Genomic DNA, 17884 nt, shown 5'->3' on the forward strand with positions numbered 1-17884 from the left:
ATACCTAAGGGGATCGAAGCAACTTTCTGAGAGCAGGCTAACAAACTTGACCCTGTAAAATGATTGTGGGAGCACTAGGCCTAATTTTCTGCATTAGCAAAGTATTTCAATGGAGATGGTTAAGCCTACTTCGTGTAAGCTTACAAAGTAGAATCTGTCTGTATAGCTTCCTGGCAGAACCTAGCACTCCTACACTACCACCAGCATGACCCTTGTATGGTTCAGCTGTATTAGGGCAGATTTATTCCCGGGAAATGGGGTAATTCTTTTGTTACCAGTGAATATGCCAAAAGCTGTTTTGGAGACTCAAGATCCCCTGAACTTACCATAATAGGAAGCTCATGTCCCCATCAACCAACAAAATTCCTGGACCAAAGAGGGTTTTCTCTTTATGATAACCATAAAGACTTAGGACACTTGTGAGAAAACACAGAGGAAGAAATATTAAAATAAAGTTTTCTTACTTTTGCTCCCAAAATGTCACCATTATTTATAGCTCAGTGGTGTAACTCTCTGATATTTAAGCATTGCTAATGTTAGCTAAATATACAATGACCAGAGTACTCTAGCCTTCATTGGTCTTAATAAAAGTATCCCTTCAGGGAAACTTCCTGGTTTGAAGACTTCTGTCCGAACCCTTAACTTAAATTTCCTTCCGCCCTCTGGCAAAAACACAGTATGACATTATAACTCTGGTATTCATCTGTTAGGGACTCAAAGGGTCTTCCAGAAGGCACCCACTAATTACACAAATGAATTGCAGCGAAGCACAACTTAACCATGGGCAAAGACAACTTACTTGTTCATTTTTGGTAAGTCTGGTTTTGTTGTGAATGTCTGACGTAACCAAATTGAATCCGTGCTTCTCTGACAGGATTCTCAGAAGCAAGACCACGGTCCGGCTCCCACACTTGCCAACTCTGTTGTACACCACCTGGCTCGGGAAAGGTAGCGCCTGGGCAGAACGAGAGAGCAAATGAAAGGGTGTGGGTTAAAATACTTCGGGTTCGTCCTTCAATTTCAGAACAATAAATGTCTGATCAATCTAAATGAGAAGTGTCCATACGAACCCAACAAGAGAATGGAAGTGATGAACTCTTATTTATCTTCACAGTATAACCTGAGAGAAACGTTGGACTCCTTATCCATCTGCCCTGATACTTAAAACTGGTAAAATTTCATGCCATCTATAATACTGATTGTGAAACTACTTTTGTTTTTTCCTTAGGAACAAAATATGTAAATATGTGCTTTAATGATAATGTTCTTTTGCAAGTTATATTATGCTTTATCAGAACTTAATCTGTAGACTGCTCAGGAGAAATATAGTAATTAAAAAAATTAAGACATAATTTCCATACAATAAAATTCACCCTTTTAAAGTATACATTCAGTGAGTTTCAGTATATTCACAAAATTGTGAACCATCACCACTACCTAATTCCAGAGCATTTGAAAAGAAACTCCATACCCATAGCAGTCACTTCCATTTACCTCATTACCTTGATCCACTGAAACCATTTATCTACTTTCTGGCTCTATGGCTTTGCCTATAGCATTCTGAACATCTCATATAAAAGGAATCATAGGATATGTGGCCTTTTGTGTCTGGCTTCTTTCACTGAGCATAATGTTTTTAAGGTTCATCAGTGTTGTAGTATGAATCGGTACTTCATCTCGTTATATGGCTAAATGATATTACATTGTATGGATATACTGTATTTTGTTTATACACTCATCAGTTGATGGACATTTGGCTTGTTTCCACCTTTTGCCTACTATGAATAATGATGCTATGAACATCTGTCTATAAGTCTTTGTGAAGACACATGTTTTTGATTCACCTTGAGTAAATCCCAGGAGTGGAAATGCTGGATCATATGGTAACTCTACGTTTAATCTTTTGAAGAACTGCCGAACTATTTTTAATACAGCTGCACCATTTTATATTCCCACCAGCAATGTATGAGAGTTTCAGTTTCTCCACATCCTTTCCAACACTTGTTATTGCCTGTTTTTTTTATTATTATCATAGCCATCCTAATGGTGTGAAGTGGTATCTCATTGTGGTTTTGATTTGCATTTCCCTGATGACTAATGATGTTGAGCATATTTCATGTATTTATTGGCCATTTGTACAATTTCTTTGGAGAAATGTCTATTCAAATCCTTTGCCCATTTTAAAATTGGGTTATTTGTCTTTTTATTGTTGAGTTTTAAGTTTTATATTTTTTCTGGATTTGCAAATATATGATCTGCAAATATATTCTCCCATTCTATGGATTGCCTTTTCACTTTCTTGATAGTGTCAAAACACAAGCTTTTAGTCTTAATGGAGTCCAATTTATCTAATTTTTCTTTGGTTGCCCATGCTTTCGGTATCGTATCTAAGGAACCACTGCCTAATCCAAAGTCACAAAGATATACACCTGTGTTTTCTCCTAAAAGTTTTATAGTCTTAGTGCTAACATGTAGGTCTTTGACTCATTTTGAGTTAATTTTGTGTATGGTGTGAGCTAGTGATCTAACTTCCTTCTTTTGCATGTGAATATCCATCTGCCTCAGCAACATTTATTGAAAATACTGGGTTTTTTCCTCCATTTAACTGTTTGGTACCTCACTGAAAATCCACTAAGCATAAATTTATGGGTTTATTTCTGGACTCTCAATTCTATTCCATTGATCCATATGTTTTTATCCTTATGCCAGTACCACAGAATCTTTTTTTTTTTAACATCTTTATTGGAGTATTATTGCTTTACAACGGTGTGTTAGTTTCTGCTTTATAACAAAGTGAATCAGCTATAAATATATATATATCCCCATATCTCCTCCCTCTTGCGTCTCCCTCCCACCCTCCCTATCCCACCACTCTAGGTGGTCACAAAGCACCGAGCTGATCTCCCTGTGCTATGCGGCTGCTTCCCACTAGCTATCTATTTTACATTTGGTAGTGTATATATGTCCATGCCACTCTCTCACTTCGTCCCAGCTTACCCTTCCCCCTCCCCGTGTCCTCAAGTCCATTCCCTACATCTGCGTTTTTATTCCTGTCCTGCCCCTAGGTTCTTCATAACCTTTTTTTTTTTTTTTAGATTCCATATATATGTGTTAGCATATGGTATTTGTTTTTCTCTTTCTGACTTACTTCACTCTGTATGACAGACTCCAGGTCCATCCACCTCACTACAAATAACTCAATTTGGTTTCTTTTTATGGCTAATATTCCATTGTATACATGTGCCACGTCTTCTTTATCCATTCATCTGTCGATGGACACTTAGGTTGCTTCCATGTCCTGGCTATTGTAAATAGAGCTGCAGTGAACATTGAGTACCACAGAATTTTGATTACTATTTCTTTGTTATAAGTTTTGAAATCGGGAAGCGTGAATCCCTGCAACCGTGTTCTTCTTCTTCAAGATTGTTTTGGCTATTCTCGGTCCCTTGCATTTCGGTATGAATTTTAGGATCAGCTTATCAATTTCAGCAAAAAAGGCAGTTGAGATTTTGACAGGGATTGTGTTGAATCTGTAGATCAATATGGGGACTATTGCCATTTTAATAATATTAAGTCTTCCAATCCATGAATATGGATGTCTTTCCACTTACTGGATTTTCCTTTAATTTGTTTCATTGATGTGTCGCAATTTTCAGTGTAGAAGCCTTACAATCCTTTTATTTATTTTTTGATGCTATTATAAATGGAATTGTTTTCTTAATTTAATTTTTGGATTGACTGTTAGCTGATAGAAATACAATTGATTTTTGTATATTTATCTTGTATCCTCCAATCTTGCTGAACTCATTTGTTAGCTTTAATAGTTTTTTGGTGTGGATTCTTTAGGATTTTCTATATACGTGATCATGTCATCTGCAAACAGAGATAGTTTTACTTCTTCCTTTCCAATATGGACGCCTTTTATTTCTTTTTCTCTTTTAATTGCCCAGTTATGACGATTTTGATAGACTAAGAAGTAATTATAACAAGTATCTGATTAAATATTTATATCCCCAATAAAGATATTATTTCCATTTTGAATGCTCAGCATTGAGCAATAATTGACAAATGATAATCAAAAGACTCCTTCATTCAGCACATATCCATAACAGAAGGCCATAAAGAGACCCAAAGCTAAAGAATATAGTACACTATAAACACAAACATACCCCAAACTTGCCTATGGTATGCAACTTGAATTTGTGCCTTTGTAATTCTAGGTTTAATTTCCTAAAATGTTTTATATGCAGAGCAGCATTTCGTAAATTTGGAGTTTCAATGCTAATTGTCATTGGAGTAAAATATAATACTTACATCACTCACTTAGCAACCAGTTATGTACCATTTTGATATAATTCTTCATATATATATATATTTTTAAATGAGCAGTACTTTGTTTCCTTAGGGCCAGTCTGTATGTTCTATTATGTGCCCTCACAGTGCCTAGAAAATGCCTTGGATACATAGGGTCTCAACAGACATCGATTGGTTCTTGGCAGCTCTGATAGGTTTAACGTACTGTTTAACACTAACGCAGTGATTCCACTAAACTGTGAGACCAGGAGAATCTTCCAATGCACCTCTGATCTTCCTGACCAAATGCTAATACAAGTCATCAGGGTAAAAGACCATCATTACAATAGGCCATTTTACTTATGGTTCAATCAGTGAGTACCCCAAAAGTCTGTTCTCTGGCAATGACTGCAGAAGTTCAGATATTCAGATAAATTATTTAGTTCTTACTTTATGAGGTTATGACCCAACGAGGTTGAACTGGGCTTCATGTTTAATAGAATAATATTAATAGTGTTTGTAAGTTGGATTTTCCATAATAACTGGTCTGGGGGATAGACTATGGTTGTGACAAAGCTGCCAAAATAAACACAAATTTTTATTTCTTTCAGGAATTAAACTGTTCAAGAATTGGGTGAATGCATTTTTCCCTGTCTTCTAGCCCAGCATAGAACAGCAAGGGAGAATTTGTTATGACTAAGCTGATGATCTAGAAGATGTGAGTTACCACATATTAAGCACTTTATTTTAAGAGTGCAGAGTATATCTTAGAAGACTTAGATGAAGAACAGAGGCACTTAGAAACCTTAGATGGAAACACTTAATTTCTCCTGAATTTCTTGGGTAATCAACACAGTAGCAGGCTTAATATCTATCTACTCTCTTTTGCTAATAGCTAAGGATGTTATTTACCTTTGGGTTATTGGTTAGTTAGTTTTTAAAAATATGTTCACTCCAATTCTTTCATTAGTTTTGTGGGAAGCTCCCAAATAATGATTATAAATATCTGATATTTAAAAAGAACACATATAAAAACAAAAATCCCTGCATCATTCCTGCTGCTATAATACAATGATATTTGAAAAAAATAGCTATATCTACAAAAATGTTTGAAAAATCCCCAACGTGACTCCAATTTTACCATTTATTTAAATGCCAATGTACAGCTACAGGGTATAAAGATAGAACTAGGAACTGTGTTTTCAGATAAAACTTCTGGAATCAGTCTTGTGACTTTTAAAGACACAGCATACACCATCACAAACATAAACCTCTCTCAAATTTAGGGTGGGGCTCTTAAGTCCTTTTCTAAAAACCTATGGAATCCACTGGAAATTGGCAAATTTAGTCAGGCCAAATCAATGTGTTGATTTGGTGGTTTGGGATAAGGTGTTAAAATTAACAATGGCAACAAGTTGATTCATCCCTGCTTTTGGTAGAACTATAAATTTGCTCCTGAAGTCTGCTTTACCAATCACTGTCATCTTTTGTTGATGACAAAAGACCCTGTCCCAGGCTCTGTGCCATGTAAATTCTTTTAATCCTTGTTAGAGATAGTGAATCAAATAGCATAATTGTCTTCACTCTATTGTGCCTTTCTCTAGGAGTTTAAATTATCAAATGATTTAAGCATCATTCATAGCACCTAAGTGACTCTCCTGTGTGCCCTCCTCTGTCCCATAGATCATAGATTCACAGAACGACAGGGTTTGAGGTCTAGAGGCAATGTGGATTAATCCATCCATTCCAACTCCCTCCCCACCCTGCACGCCCACCCCTATCACCCCCATCCCCAGCCCAATCTGCGTTTGACTTGGCTAGAGCTTCACCTTGTCTTTACCTTGACCTTGTCTTTCCATCCTCTCGAGTACCCTGTGAGGTAGATAGTAGCACTATATTTAGGTGAGTAAAACGAGGCCAGAGAGATCATTTGGCATGTTCAAGGTGACAAAGCCAAAAAGTGGCACGTAACAACTAAAGCCCAGCTTGCAGCTCTCCTGACCCCAAAACGACACTCTATTTAATATACTACCACATCAAAGGGTGAAAATGACCTCTAGTTTGGCTTCTGCAACAGAGATGCTCTTTCTTTTTGTCATGTCTTGAATGTGTCCAACCTCATTAAATGCTACTGTTCAACAGTCAACGATCACAACGCCTATCATCGGGCATTACTCATCCATTACTTATATCCCCCGATCCTCAGCTGGAACTGACAGGAGTCGACTGGCCTCTCTTTCTCCTTCCTCTGGACAGATTTTATAAGCTAATGTAAGCCCAGAGTGTCAGAGCAGCTAATGGGAGAAGAGTAGAAGGATACAGTTTTCCCTTTATTCCTTCCCCTAATCTATCATAGGCAGTCACAGCTGCCTTGGATATTGTGACCCACTTCACTAGGAAAGGAAAAAACAGGAAGCAATAAGTCATAGTAAAATATATATAAAATCCTAAATGCACTTGAAATGTCTATCAAGACAAGCAAATGGTAAACTTAACAACCGTGAAAAGACGCCTAAAGACCTCTTAAGATCAACCTCAAATCCCTATTTTCTTCAACAGATATTTGCCAATTGTCAGGCATCTCAACTTTAATGTTCCTATTATCATTTGCACACAAATTTTGAATACTTACTCTTTCTTTGAGTGTCCTATAAAGAAGTACACAACAAAAACCCTCACCCCCCCCCACCCCAAATGATTCTTCATTCTTGGCAACTACGGTTATACGAATGTTGTGTCTGTGGTTTCTATTTTATGGCCAATTTGTAAAAGCAAAGGGAGCTCCAAAATATTTCACTCTATGAATGATATATTTTTATGTTGCCTGCCTTGTAAGTTCTGCAAATGCCACAAATCCCCAGGGCCTGACAGGCCTGTGTGGAGCATGCCCAATAAACAGAAGTCTGTCCAAAATCCTAAGCACAACAGTAAATACCACCAGATGACGTCCACAATTCAACAGCTTCTCCCAGGTTTGAAATGGGGCAGGGAAAGAAGACTTTTTAGGTAAAAAGCAAACTTGGTCTGCACCTAGACTTTCATAGTCCATGATTATAGGTCTCTCTGCGGACTGGTCTTGTTGGAAGAATGAACATCAATCCTGCCTTTAAGTCTTTGCAAAATGATATTTAATATAGTATGTGACAAGCTGTGGTTCCCAAATGGCTATATATTTGAATTACCTATGGAACTTTTAAAACTCCAGATTTCTGGGCTCCACTCTTAGACTCACTGAAACAGAAAGTCTAGGATGATGAGGGTCAGGAGTCTGGCTTTAAGAGCTCCCCTGAGGCCCTACTACTTCCAGGTCCGTTTCAAGAACTGCTCTTGTAGAGGACTCCTAGCCTTCCATGTTAAGCTGCTGGGTGGTTCCATACAGCCTGACGAGGGATTAAGGTGGGGAGAGGGTTGCCTGCATAATACTGGAGAAGAGTCTGGGTGAAAGGCACTCTCATGTCCTCCTTGGGTCTCCCTGGAGTGCCACTGGCCTCCCACCCATAGTTCAAAGTCATGATCAACCTGACAAATATGCTTACACTATGGTAAGTGCCTACTCGCCTAGAATGATTAGAGAACAGGCGTGCTGGGTAACTGAATGTGTAGGTTGACTGAAATTTATACTAAACAGTGTCACAGCATTAGACCCTTAGTACCAATATTATGCTAAAGATGAATGATTTTCTTTGAGGAATAAAATTCACTTTGTGATTTCACAGCATCTCCATCCCACAGTTCCTCACACCAATGCGGGGAAGAGTCACGGCCAGGGCTTTGTGAGGCTTGAACTCAGGGACAGTTCTGGTATTCACTGTCCATAGGACTTTGAGCAGTTCAGATGCATTCAGCGAATCCCTGCTTTAAAGCTTCCTAGGACACTGCGGTGTCAGGAGCTAGTCCCATCGCACCGCGGAGCCTCAGCATCCTCATGGGTAAGAGGCGAGGGCTGGGCTAAAACCCGGTAAATCGGGCTTCCCTGGTGGCGCAGTGGTTGAGAATCTGCCTGCCAATGCAGGGGACACGGGTTCGAGCCCTGGTCTGGGAAGATCCCACGTGCCGCGGAGCAACTAGGCCCGTGAGCCACAACTACTGAGCCTGCGCGTCTGGAGCCTGTGCTCCCAACAAGAGAAGCCGCGATAGTGAGAGGCACGTGCACCGCGATGAAGAGTGGCCCCCGCTTGCCGCAACTAGAGAAAGCCCTCGCACAGAAACGAAGACCCAACACAGCCAAATAAATAAATAAATAAATTAATAAAAAAAAAAAAAGAAAACCCCAGTAAATCATGATCTCTTCTGAGGCTATTAAATGATTAATTTCAATCTATATTATCAAGATATCACCTGGAAATGCCTTAAAAATTGACACAAGACTTTTACATTTTTCCTTGTCAAATATATTCATAAAAGAAACAGAAAAAAAAGTTCCAGTAATTTGTGCTGCAGACATGGATTCCAGCTCCATGGGCATTCACGGTTCTCTTTTGGAACCTCTGGCATTTCCGTACATGTCCCACTCTTGTTTGGGCTTGTCATGTAATAAATCTTCCTTTGTGCTCCTCTTATGCTTTCTCCTCCCTTCTACAGCTTTAGTCACTTCGAGTTCTCTGTTTTTTTTAAGACCATCAACAAACACCGAAGTCTGTACAGGGCTCGGCCTTCCAGCAGTGCTGTCCAGAACTCAGCAGTGATTCTCACTGGCTTTTGCCCATCAAGCCATTCTAGGTCTTCTAACAGATGCATCTCTAATGCATAATTTTTAACTGATAATTTTTTCAGTTACCCAGATGCATGTTTTCTAATCACCATCGACTCTCCAGACCCCTAGGCTCATTTCCTCCATTCCAGAGGAGGAAACATATAGGACCCGTTAAAGAACTATCTTTTCCCTCATTGCCACCTCCTGAATGGAAAGCTCTTCCTACCTGCAACTCTCGAATGACATCCTTGTATCTTCTAATTATTCATAACCCATCTTCTTCCAGAAGCCTTGCCAAATCTGAACCTTATGCTTTCTCCTTTCCCCCTGCTCCTACTTGAAATAGTTCCATGTCTAATGTTATCTACAGAAAGACAAATACAGCTGTAACTTCTTTACAAATCCATCTGTTTTATTCCTCTAATAGACTGGGTCTACCTGGTATGTGCATAGTAGATAATTAATAAATATCTGTCTTTTAAATAGACAAACTGTTGGGATGAAAATACTATTAAATGTTGTTCTAGAACCAATGCTGTCATATTTATTATTTAGAAGATGCTGTTTTGGTTGTTCCCTAAGACTATAAGGGAAGTTTATCAATTTTTTTCTTCACACTCATATTCTGCAACTTTGTTTTTTTTTTTTTTTTTTGGCCGCGCTGTGCAGCTTGCGGGATCTTAGTTCCCCCACCAGAGATCAAACCCGGGCCCCCAGCACTGGAAGCATGCAGTCCTAACTGCTGGACCGCCAGGGAATTCCCTGAAACACTCTTATTTGCTATATTACATAAGAAAAAGTATGGTGAAGTAAAGAAAGTCCCCTGGACTCAAAGTCAGGAAAGTCTGGTTTTCCCCTTGGCCAAACTAGTGACCTTGAACAAGTGACCTTGAATAGCATCTCTGGGCCAAATTTTCCTCAAGGATAAATTGGAGGTACTGAACGCAATGATTTCAAGGTTCCTTCCTGTTCACATCCCACGATGTTAAGGCAGGGATACACAATACTTACAGATGTTCAGAGGGTTATCTAAATGGCATCCTGTGCTCTTAAATATTCCATTCTGGTCTATCTAATGTCCTTATCTCCATCATGTACAACATCATTACACTATTCCCAGGAATGTAATACCCTGCACACCGTAACAAAATCCTCATTCAAAGATGCAATTTTCACAAGGAGCCAGAAGTAATTTTTGGGAGTGATGATTATTAAACTATCATAGTTGAACTGAGAAGTATGCTTCAGAAAAAAATGACTTCCAGTTTGATTAAAAACTCAAATTTCAGGTGACCTTGGATGAATGCTATCAGTGCCATGGACAGATGAACATTTTCAAATTGACAGATGCCAAGAAGATATACATATTAAGAAAAGGCAGATTTACTTCTAATTCTGCAACATTCTTTATGCTTCTTTCTCTGATCAGTATGCAAATCATAGAAAAGAAGTCCATGATCTGGGTATCTCACTACTACAGTATGTTACAGATTCTAAAATTCAAACCTCAGTTTAGCCCATGGAAAACTGAGTGCATGGAATACGCATATGTTTGACAGAAAAGAGAAATGAAGTCCACATGCCATGCGGAGGATGCGCAAGTTTTAGAGGACAAAACATCCTGAAGGAATATTTCAAATTGTTTACACAGGACTCGGTCTTGCTTCCAAATACATATGGTAGCCCTACTGCACTTGTGTTTGAACCCTCTGACCACTCTTGTAAGAGCCTCTTAAACCTTCTCTACGGTTTTTATAATCAAAACGAAATGGAGTAACCCAATATGGGTTTGGCAATCCTATTTAACCCTCATCTTCCTGTGTGTGTGTACATGCATGTGTATATGCCTTATATGTTTTGTTGAGCTCAAAGGCACTGTAAGTAATATTGTTGTTGTAGTAAATCTGGACCAATGCTAGCCATTTCTGGCACTTTCTTCTGTGCTATGTATTCAGTGATCCAAAAGTCTTTATTAAACAAAACTCTGGGAATCAGAGTTGCGGATTTCCCAGTAAGAACAGAGAAGAACTCAGGTCCTCAAATTAGTTTTAGATCTGGAGTTGTTCCATTACGATTATTAATCAATTCAAGTGACTTTATACATTAACTTTTGAACTAGAATCTGTAATTTTGTAGATGCCTTTGGGTTGATAATCTTTCTACCAGACCCACATACTTCATTTTACTCGCCGTCCAGATCTATAACACATTTTCTCTTAATCACACACTTCTTCAAATAAAACATGCATAGACACTTTATATAGACCTTTAAGATTTGAAAGTCTGCTGAAAGTTAAGCTTTATTTATTTATAACTGTCCTATTTTTATTTTTAGTTAAGAATTTATACTCTGAAACTAATCTAAAAATTCATTTGTTATAATGCAATAGGGGAGAAGTGTTGGTTATTGATTGTACATGTCATAATTTATAGCAGGTATTGCTGGTATGGGCCAACCAGTCAGTTTAGAATGGTTTCCTTTGGTTATTGGTGGGGAGAAGAGTCAAATATTCTCATGACAGACTTCACAAGGGAAGACTGCCCTCATTGTAAATGGTACAAATGCTGGGGGACCAGCCACGCTGGGTTGCCAATACTCCTCTTTCTCATCAAGGCACCATGTAAAATTCTTAAAACCAAAGCCTTAGATCCATTGTTCATTGTGAACCATATCATTTTTTTCCATTTAAAATGTCTGAATCAAGTTTTAGTTTGAGTGTGAATTTGGAGCAAGAACCTTATTCTTGGATTCAGATGATCATCGTTTGAATTCCTTGGCTGAGTTTAAGCTTTTCATAACATAAACCACACTTTAAAATAGTGTGGCAGATTGGGACAGCAACTGCCCCCAACCAATTCCACCTGCCTGTATCCACGAAGAGTATAACGTCCTCCCACATGGACCTTGGGCCTGGCCTTGTGACTTGCTTTGGCCAATGAGACATTAGCAAGCAAATGTAAGCAGAGGCTTGAAAAGAGCTTGTACACTGGGGCTGAATCTTGCTTGTCCCTGGGAGCCTTTCCCCCGCAATATGAACTTAGGCTAGCCTCCGGGAGGATAAGAGGCCCTATGGAATATTGAAAATTCTGTGACTGAATTCAACAGATAATTACTGAGTGCCATTCATTTGGTTAATGGCATGAAATTAATTGGTTATTGTGATGATCTGATTATCTGTCTTGGATTAGAGTCTAAATTCCATGACTATAGGGACACATCTGCTTTTCCTTACTATTGTATCTTCAATACAGCTCAATGCCTGGCACATAGGAGATACAGAATAAATCATTGTTAAATGAGTGAATACAACAAAGGTTACAACTGGTTCCCTGCCCTGTGTGAACTCACAATCTAGCAAGTGAACCAACCACTGGCACCACTTGCTCTGATAACCTGTGGCAAATGCCCTGCCAGGGATATGGTACAAGAACAGGGAGAAGGAGTGATGAACTTGGCCTTGGGGACTCAGGGGAGGTTTCACAGAGAGCACGACATTTAAGCTGGCCCTTGGTATCTCTAGAAATTTTGTTGCTTTAATTCAGTCATTCTCCCTTTGCCAAAATATACCTACCTAACTCTTGTTGGTATGAACCGATAAGGAACTTTCTTGCCCTCCAAGCTTGACTTGGCTACATAGAGTTGGCTTCTTGGCATTTTTCACATTCATGAGTGTGTGTGCGTTGCATGTGTGATATGCAAGGAAAACGCACCATGCAAAATTCATCCACTGCTAGTGTTGCCCCCTCATGCCCACTGGGCTTAGAAAGACAAGGCAGGAAAACTGAGGCGCTGCAGCCTCTAAGAACAACTGGGTTGAACATGGCTAAGGATTTCCATGATTGCTTTATGTCTTATCTCCGTATATCAGTAAGGATGCTTTTGTTGGCAGGTAACAGAAAATCCAACCCAATTCAAACAATAAGAAAAATACATAGGCATACCTCGTTTTACTGTGATTTGCTTTATTATGCTTCACAGATATTGTGTTTTTGTTTTTTGTTTTTTGTTTTTAAATTGAAGGTTTACGGCAACCGTGTACCTAGCAAGTCTATTGGCGCCATTTTTCCAACAGCATTTGCTCACTTTGTGTCTCTGTGTCACACTTTGGTAATTCTCGCAAAATTTCAAACTTTTTCATTATTATTATATTTATTATGGTGATCAGTGGTCTTTGATGTGACTATTACAACTTGCTGAACACTCAGAAGATGGTTAGCATTTTTTAGCAATGAAGTATTTCTAATTAAAGTATGTAATTTGTTTTTTTAGATATAACGCTACTGTACACTTAATAGACTGCAGTATAGTAAACATAACTTTTATACTCACTGGGAAACCAAAAAAATGAACGTGACTCTATTGCTATACTCACTTTATTGCAGTGGTCGGGAACCAAACCTGAATATCTCTGTATTCTCTTAGAAATAAATAAACAAAACAAAAATATATTCTCTTTCAAAACAGAAGTCCTTAGGTATGGAGATTTTAGAATTCATTCCATATTTTTGTTCCATTTTGCTCTGCTATCCTCGTATGTCACTATTGTCCTCAGACTAGCTTTCCTCAGGTTGCATCATGGCTGCTGCAATTCTAGCCATCTCATGAAGAATGTCAAACTCCAGAGGAAGAAGAGACTATCTTTCTTGAGTGCTTCCTTTAAGATCTGAAAATCTTACTTAGAAGGTCCTGAGAAAATTTCCCCTCATGTTTCCTTGGTCAGATCTAAGCCACCAGCCCACATCTCAACTAACCATTAGCAAACGAAATGAGACAACCACTATAGGCTTAAATTACTCATGATTCACCTTTGAGCTGGGGATGGGATTACCTTCCCCACAGAGTAAAATTTGAGCAAAATCAGATTTCTGCTAAAGAAGAGGAGACTGAGGGGAAATGAATGTGGGGTAAGCAACAAATAGGGCCTGCTGTACTAAAGTACTCAAAGGCCCCATTGTTCTTGATTCTTCAAACACCCATTCATGAAACCCCATTCCTCAGCTGCAGAAAAGGGAGTAAGAGTGGCAGACACGGAGAACATTTCTAAACAACAACAAGGCTCTACTTGCTGGTTGTGGCCCATATATACCCCTGCAGCTTCCTCCCAGGCACAGGTTTGCTGACAGCTGGAGAAGCGGACAGATGAAATACATTACCCTTCTACGTAAAATGACATCAACCCCCATGCACTGAAATGAGATGGAGAATTAGCAACAAGGTGAACTTGAGCTGGAAGGTTAACTCCACACAAGAATCTAGAATTCATAAGGTATTTTTAGCTAGAGATGGTAATAAGATACAAAAATTGCTCTCAGATGAAGAAATTTCATACTGCCTACATGTTGGAGGCTTTTTTACAAGTACAACTTTTTCATAAATGAATTAATATTGAACAAGTGTGGCATGCAATATCGACCCAATCCATCAGCATGGATCTGACCGTGGAGAGTCTGTTTCCACAGTATCTGTAGGCTGGTTTTTATTTGTTTTCATTTGTTACTTGGTGCTGGGTAAACAGCTTTTTCAGAAATCCCCACCAAGATAGATGAAGCATCCCACTTCCTATAGGGAACTATTATTACATTCAGGCTATCAAACACTGCTAAATGAAAGAAATCATTATCTTCCAAAATATTTTTTAATTGACACGAATATTTGCCATCCCTCAAGACTCTACCATCTAATAGAAAGAGAAAAAAGGAAGACAATGTGTAGAGCAACAACTGTCTTAACAGCTAGAAAGTCCCCATCAGATATAAAATTTCTGATTTTCCCTGTAATTGTCAAGGAGTTGACTGGAATAAGCAATAAGAAAACCGTTCTTAGGAGAGTTTATGTTAAGACAGATAAATGTGGTAAAATTAAGAAAACTGAAGAATGAATAGAGAGGAAGAGGCACAGGTTTTGAGAGTCCATTGCTGATTCTCTGACTGGGATTTTCCTGGAGCAGTAGGGTAAAATGTAGTCCTTGCCCACAGGATGACCCTCGTCCTGGACCAGAGTCTTAGTGAGGCCTGATGTCCAACCTACATCACTGACTCACAGGGGCTTATCAGCCACCAACAACTCCACTCCAGGCCCCCATCAGGGACTATATCTTTGAGTGGCTCTCTGTTCAAGTCTATCAAAAGGACATGATACGTAAGGAAGATTGTTTGAAGAACAGACTCAATCATTTCTCTGTACCCTCCGGATTTTTTGTCTTGGACCAAGTTAGGCCATCACAAGGCTGTTTTTTGGAGCATAATTTCTTAGCTCCATTAAGAGGTGCTTTAACCAAGTGATATTTTGTCATCATGTCCCTGGTGGTCATCAAGGGACACTATAAGATACAACATCACGCAATTCAGTTTTGTGTTTGTGATTGGGATGTAATTGACCACACTGTTTCCTAACTTTCTCATTTTCTTCTCATCTCAGGGCTCTTATTCGTTGGTACCTTATATGCAGTTATCTTCAATTTGTGAAACAACCCAATACCATGAGCACAAGTACTCCCACATAAAAGATGAAAAAACTGAGAATTAGAGGGATTAAATTATTTGTCCAAGGTCAACTGCAAAGCTAGTATTCAACCCCAAACTCATGCTCTCTATCCCACTCACTATCTGAAAAACTAGTATATTTCTGCTTCATGGAAAATGAGAACTCTGCAACCACTTACAGCCTCGTTCTTCCTTTAGCTACTAGGAAATTCAGAGTAAAGGCTGTTCAACTACAGCAATTTTTTGGAATTTATGGTCTCTCTTACATAGTTTCTATTTTAATTTATATTTTCCATGTCCCTGATATGTTTTCCTTTATATTTTATCATTTTTTGTGTTACATTTTCTATAAATAGCCTCAAATTATTTGAAGGTGAGCAAAATATTAAATAAATCCATCAACAAACAAATAAAATGCATTCCCATTCCTCTCTGGACTGTTAAAGCATCAGCTTATGATTTATCTTTCTTTGCCTACAGTCATATCCACAACCTCATGGTAGACTACCTGCAAACCTAACTCAGTTCACAGTAGTTTATTAAAATTAACAATTGTAGTTGTTCTTCCCTCCTCTAGCAACAATACCTCCATTTTTTTCTGGAGCATCACTCCCTCCCCTGCTGTTCATGGGATTCTGGAGGGCTACCCTCAACTCTTGCTTCACGGGAAGGTGTTTTAATCAGGCATGGCTAACCAGCACACCCATCCACTGAATATAGTGACTGGTTAAGAAACAGGCACCTGACCCAAGGGTGTCCGGTGAGACTCCATCTCAGGATTTTGCAGGTCTATTGAAAGTCAAGATCTTTTTCCTACTATAGTTTCTAAGTTGGGTGCAGGCCTGGACCGGCAGAGATCCATCTAACTACCAAAAGAGAGGAACTACCTAAGAGTTAGCCTGCCCAAGAACTGGCAGATAAAAATAGACCATATAGCTTTTTCAAACCTAACTGCTATCAACCACATAAAATACTTTGAAATGACTGCCAGCCCTCTGGCAGATTCTGCTTGTTGCCTGCCTAATATCTATTCTTCCTCTCATCTGAATAGAATCATGGTTTCATCATAGGTAACAATATAGCCAGCTAAAAATATTCACCTTCTTAGATTCATTTGAACCTGGAGGTTGACTGAGTGATCGAATTCTGGCCATGCATTCAACAAATGAATGGAATATAAATGTATGTCACTGACTTGGCCTTTTGAGAAATCTTTTAATAATGGACAGACTTATCTAGCATCCTTCTTCAATCCTTTGCCTTGATCTTCAATTCCTTCTTCCTTCCTGAAACACAGACACAAAGCCTAGGGGGGCAGCAGCCATCTTGTGACAAAGAGGAAACAAGCATGAGGACAACCCGAAAGCTACGATCTACAAACTAATGAAAACAGTGAAAGAAGAAAAGAGGTAGGTCCCCAATGACATCACCATGCTATTGTACCAGACCTGGACTGCTTACTGCATAAAATAAATAAGCTTCTTTGCCTGTTCAGGCCATTGTAGTTAGGTTTTTGGCCAAATGCATTTCTAACTGATACAGACTTTTCCCTTTTTCATTTTTTGATGATTTTATTACTTTTTAAAAATGGTCCCAGGTATTATTATCCTCTGAGAAAATCAAGAGCAATCCTGGTGCAAAGGTGAAAATCAGGTCTAACCATTGCTTTTGGGCCCACAGTGCACTGACATTGCAGTAGCAGAACGATCAGCTTAAAAATTCTACATCTATGATCAAAATATGTCCCCGAAAAGGTTCTCATAAAGTATGCCTGCTTTCTTTCTTCAAGTGCTTTAACTTTATAAGTCCTTCCCATAACACGGTGCTCTCTTTTCCGGGTAGTTTATAAAATATTTATAGTTGGAAGTCAAAGGTAGCTTGGATGAGGAGGCCCGTTTGTTACAAACATACATCTGCACCAGCAGCCTGTCAAATGTAACTCACTGTAGTGTTTTTAATCTGCTCAGTTATGGTAAAGACTTCCTCCTGAAGATGTATAAGGTTTACTTACAACACACACACACACACTAATTTGCTCAGAAACACAGCTAGAGTCGTTCAGCCCTCATGTCCCCTCCCGCCAACTTCAGTGTAAGTGCATTAAGTATATACTTTGCACCTGGAAACTTATGTGGTCAATAAACAACTTTTGACCTACTTCTGTGAGTTGTTCTCAAGGCCAAACTATGTTCTCGAGTCCGTCATGGGGAGTGATCTCATCCAGAGGATCACTTGCCTCCAAGGATAAAAATGCAAGTTTATTTTTCAGGAATTTATAAACATTTCCTTTGAAGTTTCAGAGGAGTAATACTGTACTTGGTAAGCTTTGACATAAATTGTTTAGAATTGTGACTTGAAAATCTTTTACTACTCCTTCCACTGGTCAATATGTTTGCAAACAACATGTATGTTGGA

At 38.8% G+C, this 17884-nt stretch overlaps 1 protein-coding gene across 1 annotated transcript in view; it reads right to left on the reverse strand.

Moving 5' to 3' along the window:
- The window catches only part of UST (uronyl 2-sulfotransferase), a 290670-nt gene that overhangs the window by 128411 nt on the left and 144375 nt on the right, over window positions 1–17884 (reverse strand). The window contains exon 3 of the mRNA XM_036871971.1: window positions 800–955. Coding sequence (XP_036727866.1) covers window positions 800–955 — 156 coding nt within the window. The remainder of the gene's footprint in view (window positions 1–799; window positions 956–17884) is intronic.

The sequence above is a fragment of the Balaenoptera musculus genome, chromosome 12 (assembly GCF_009873245.2).
Source record: "Balaenoptera musculus isolate JJ_BM4_2016_0621 chromosome 12, mBalMus1.pri.v3, whole genome shotgun sequence".
Taxonomy (NCBI): Eukaryota; Metazoa; Chordata; class Mammalia; order Artiodactyla; family Balaenopteridae; genus Balaenoptera; species Balaenoptera musculus.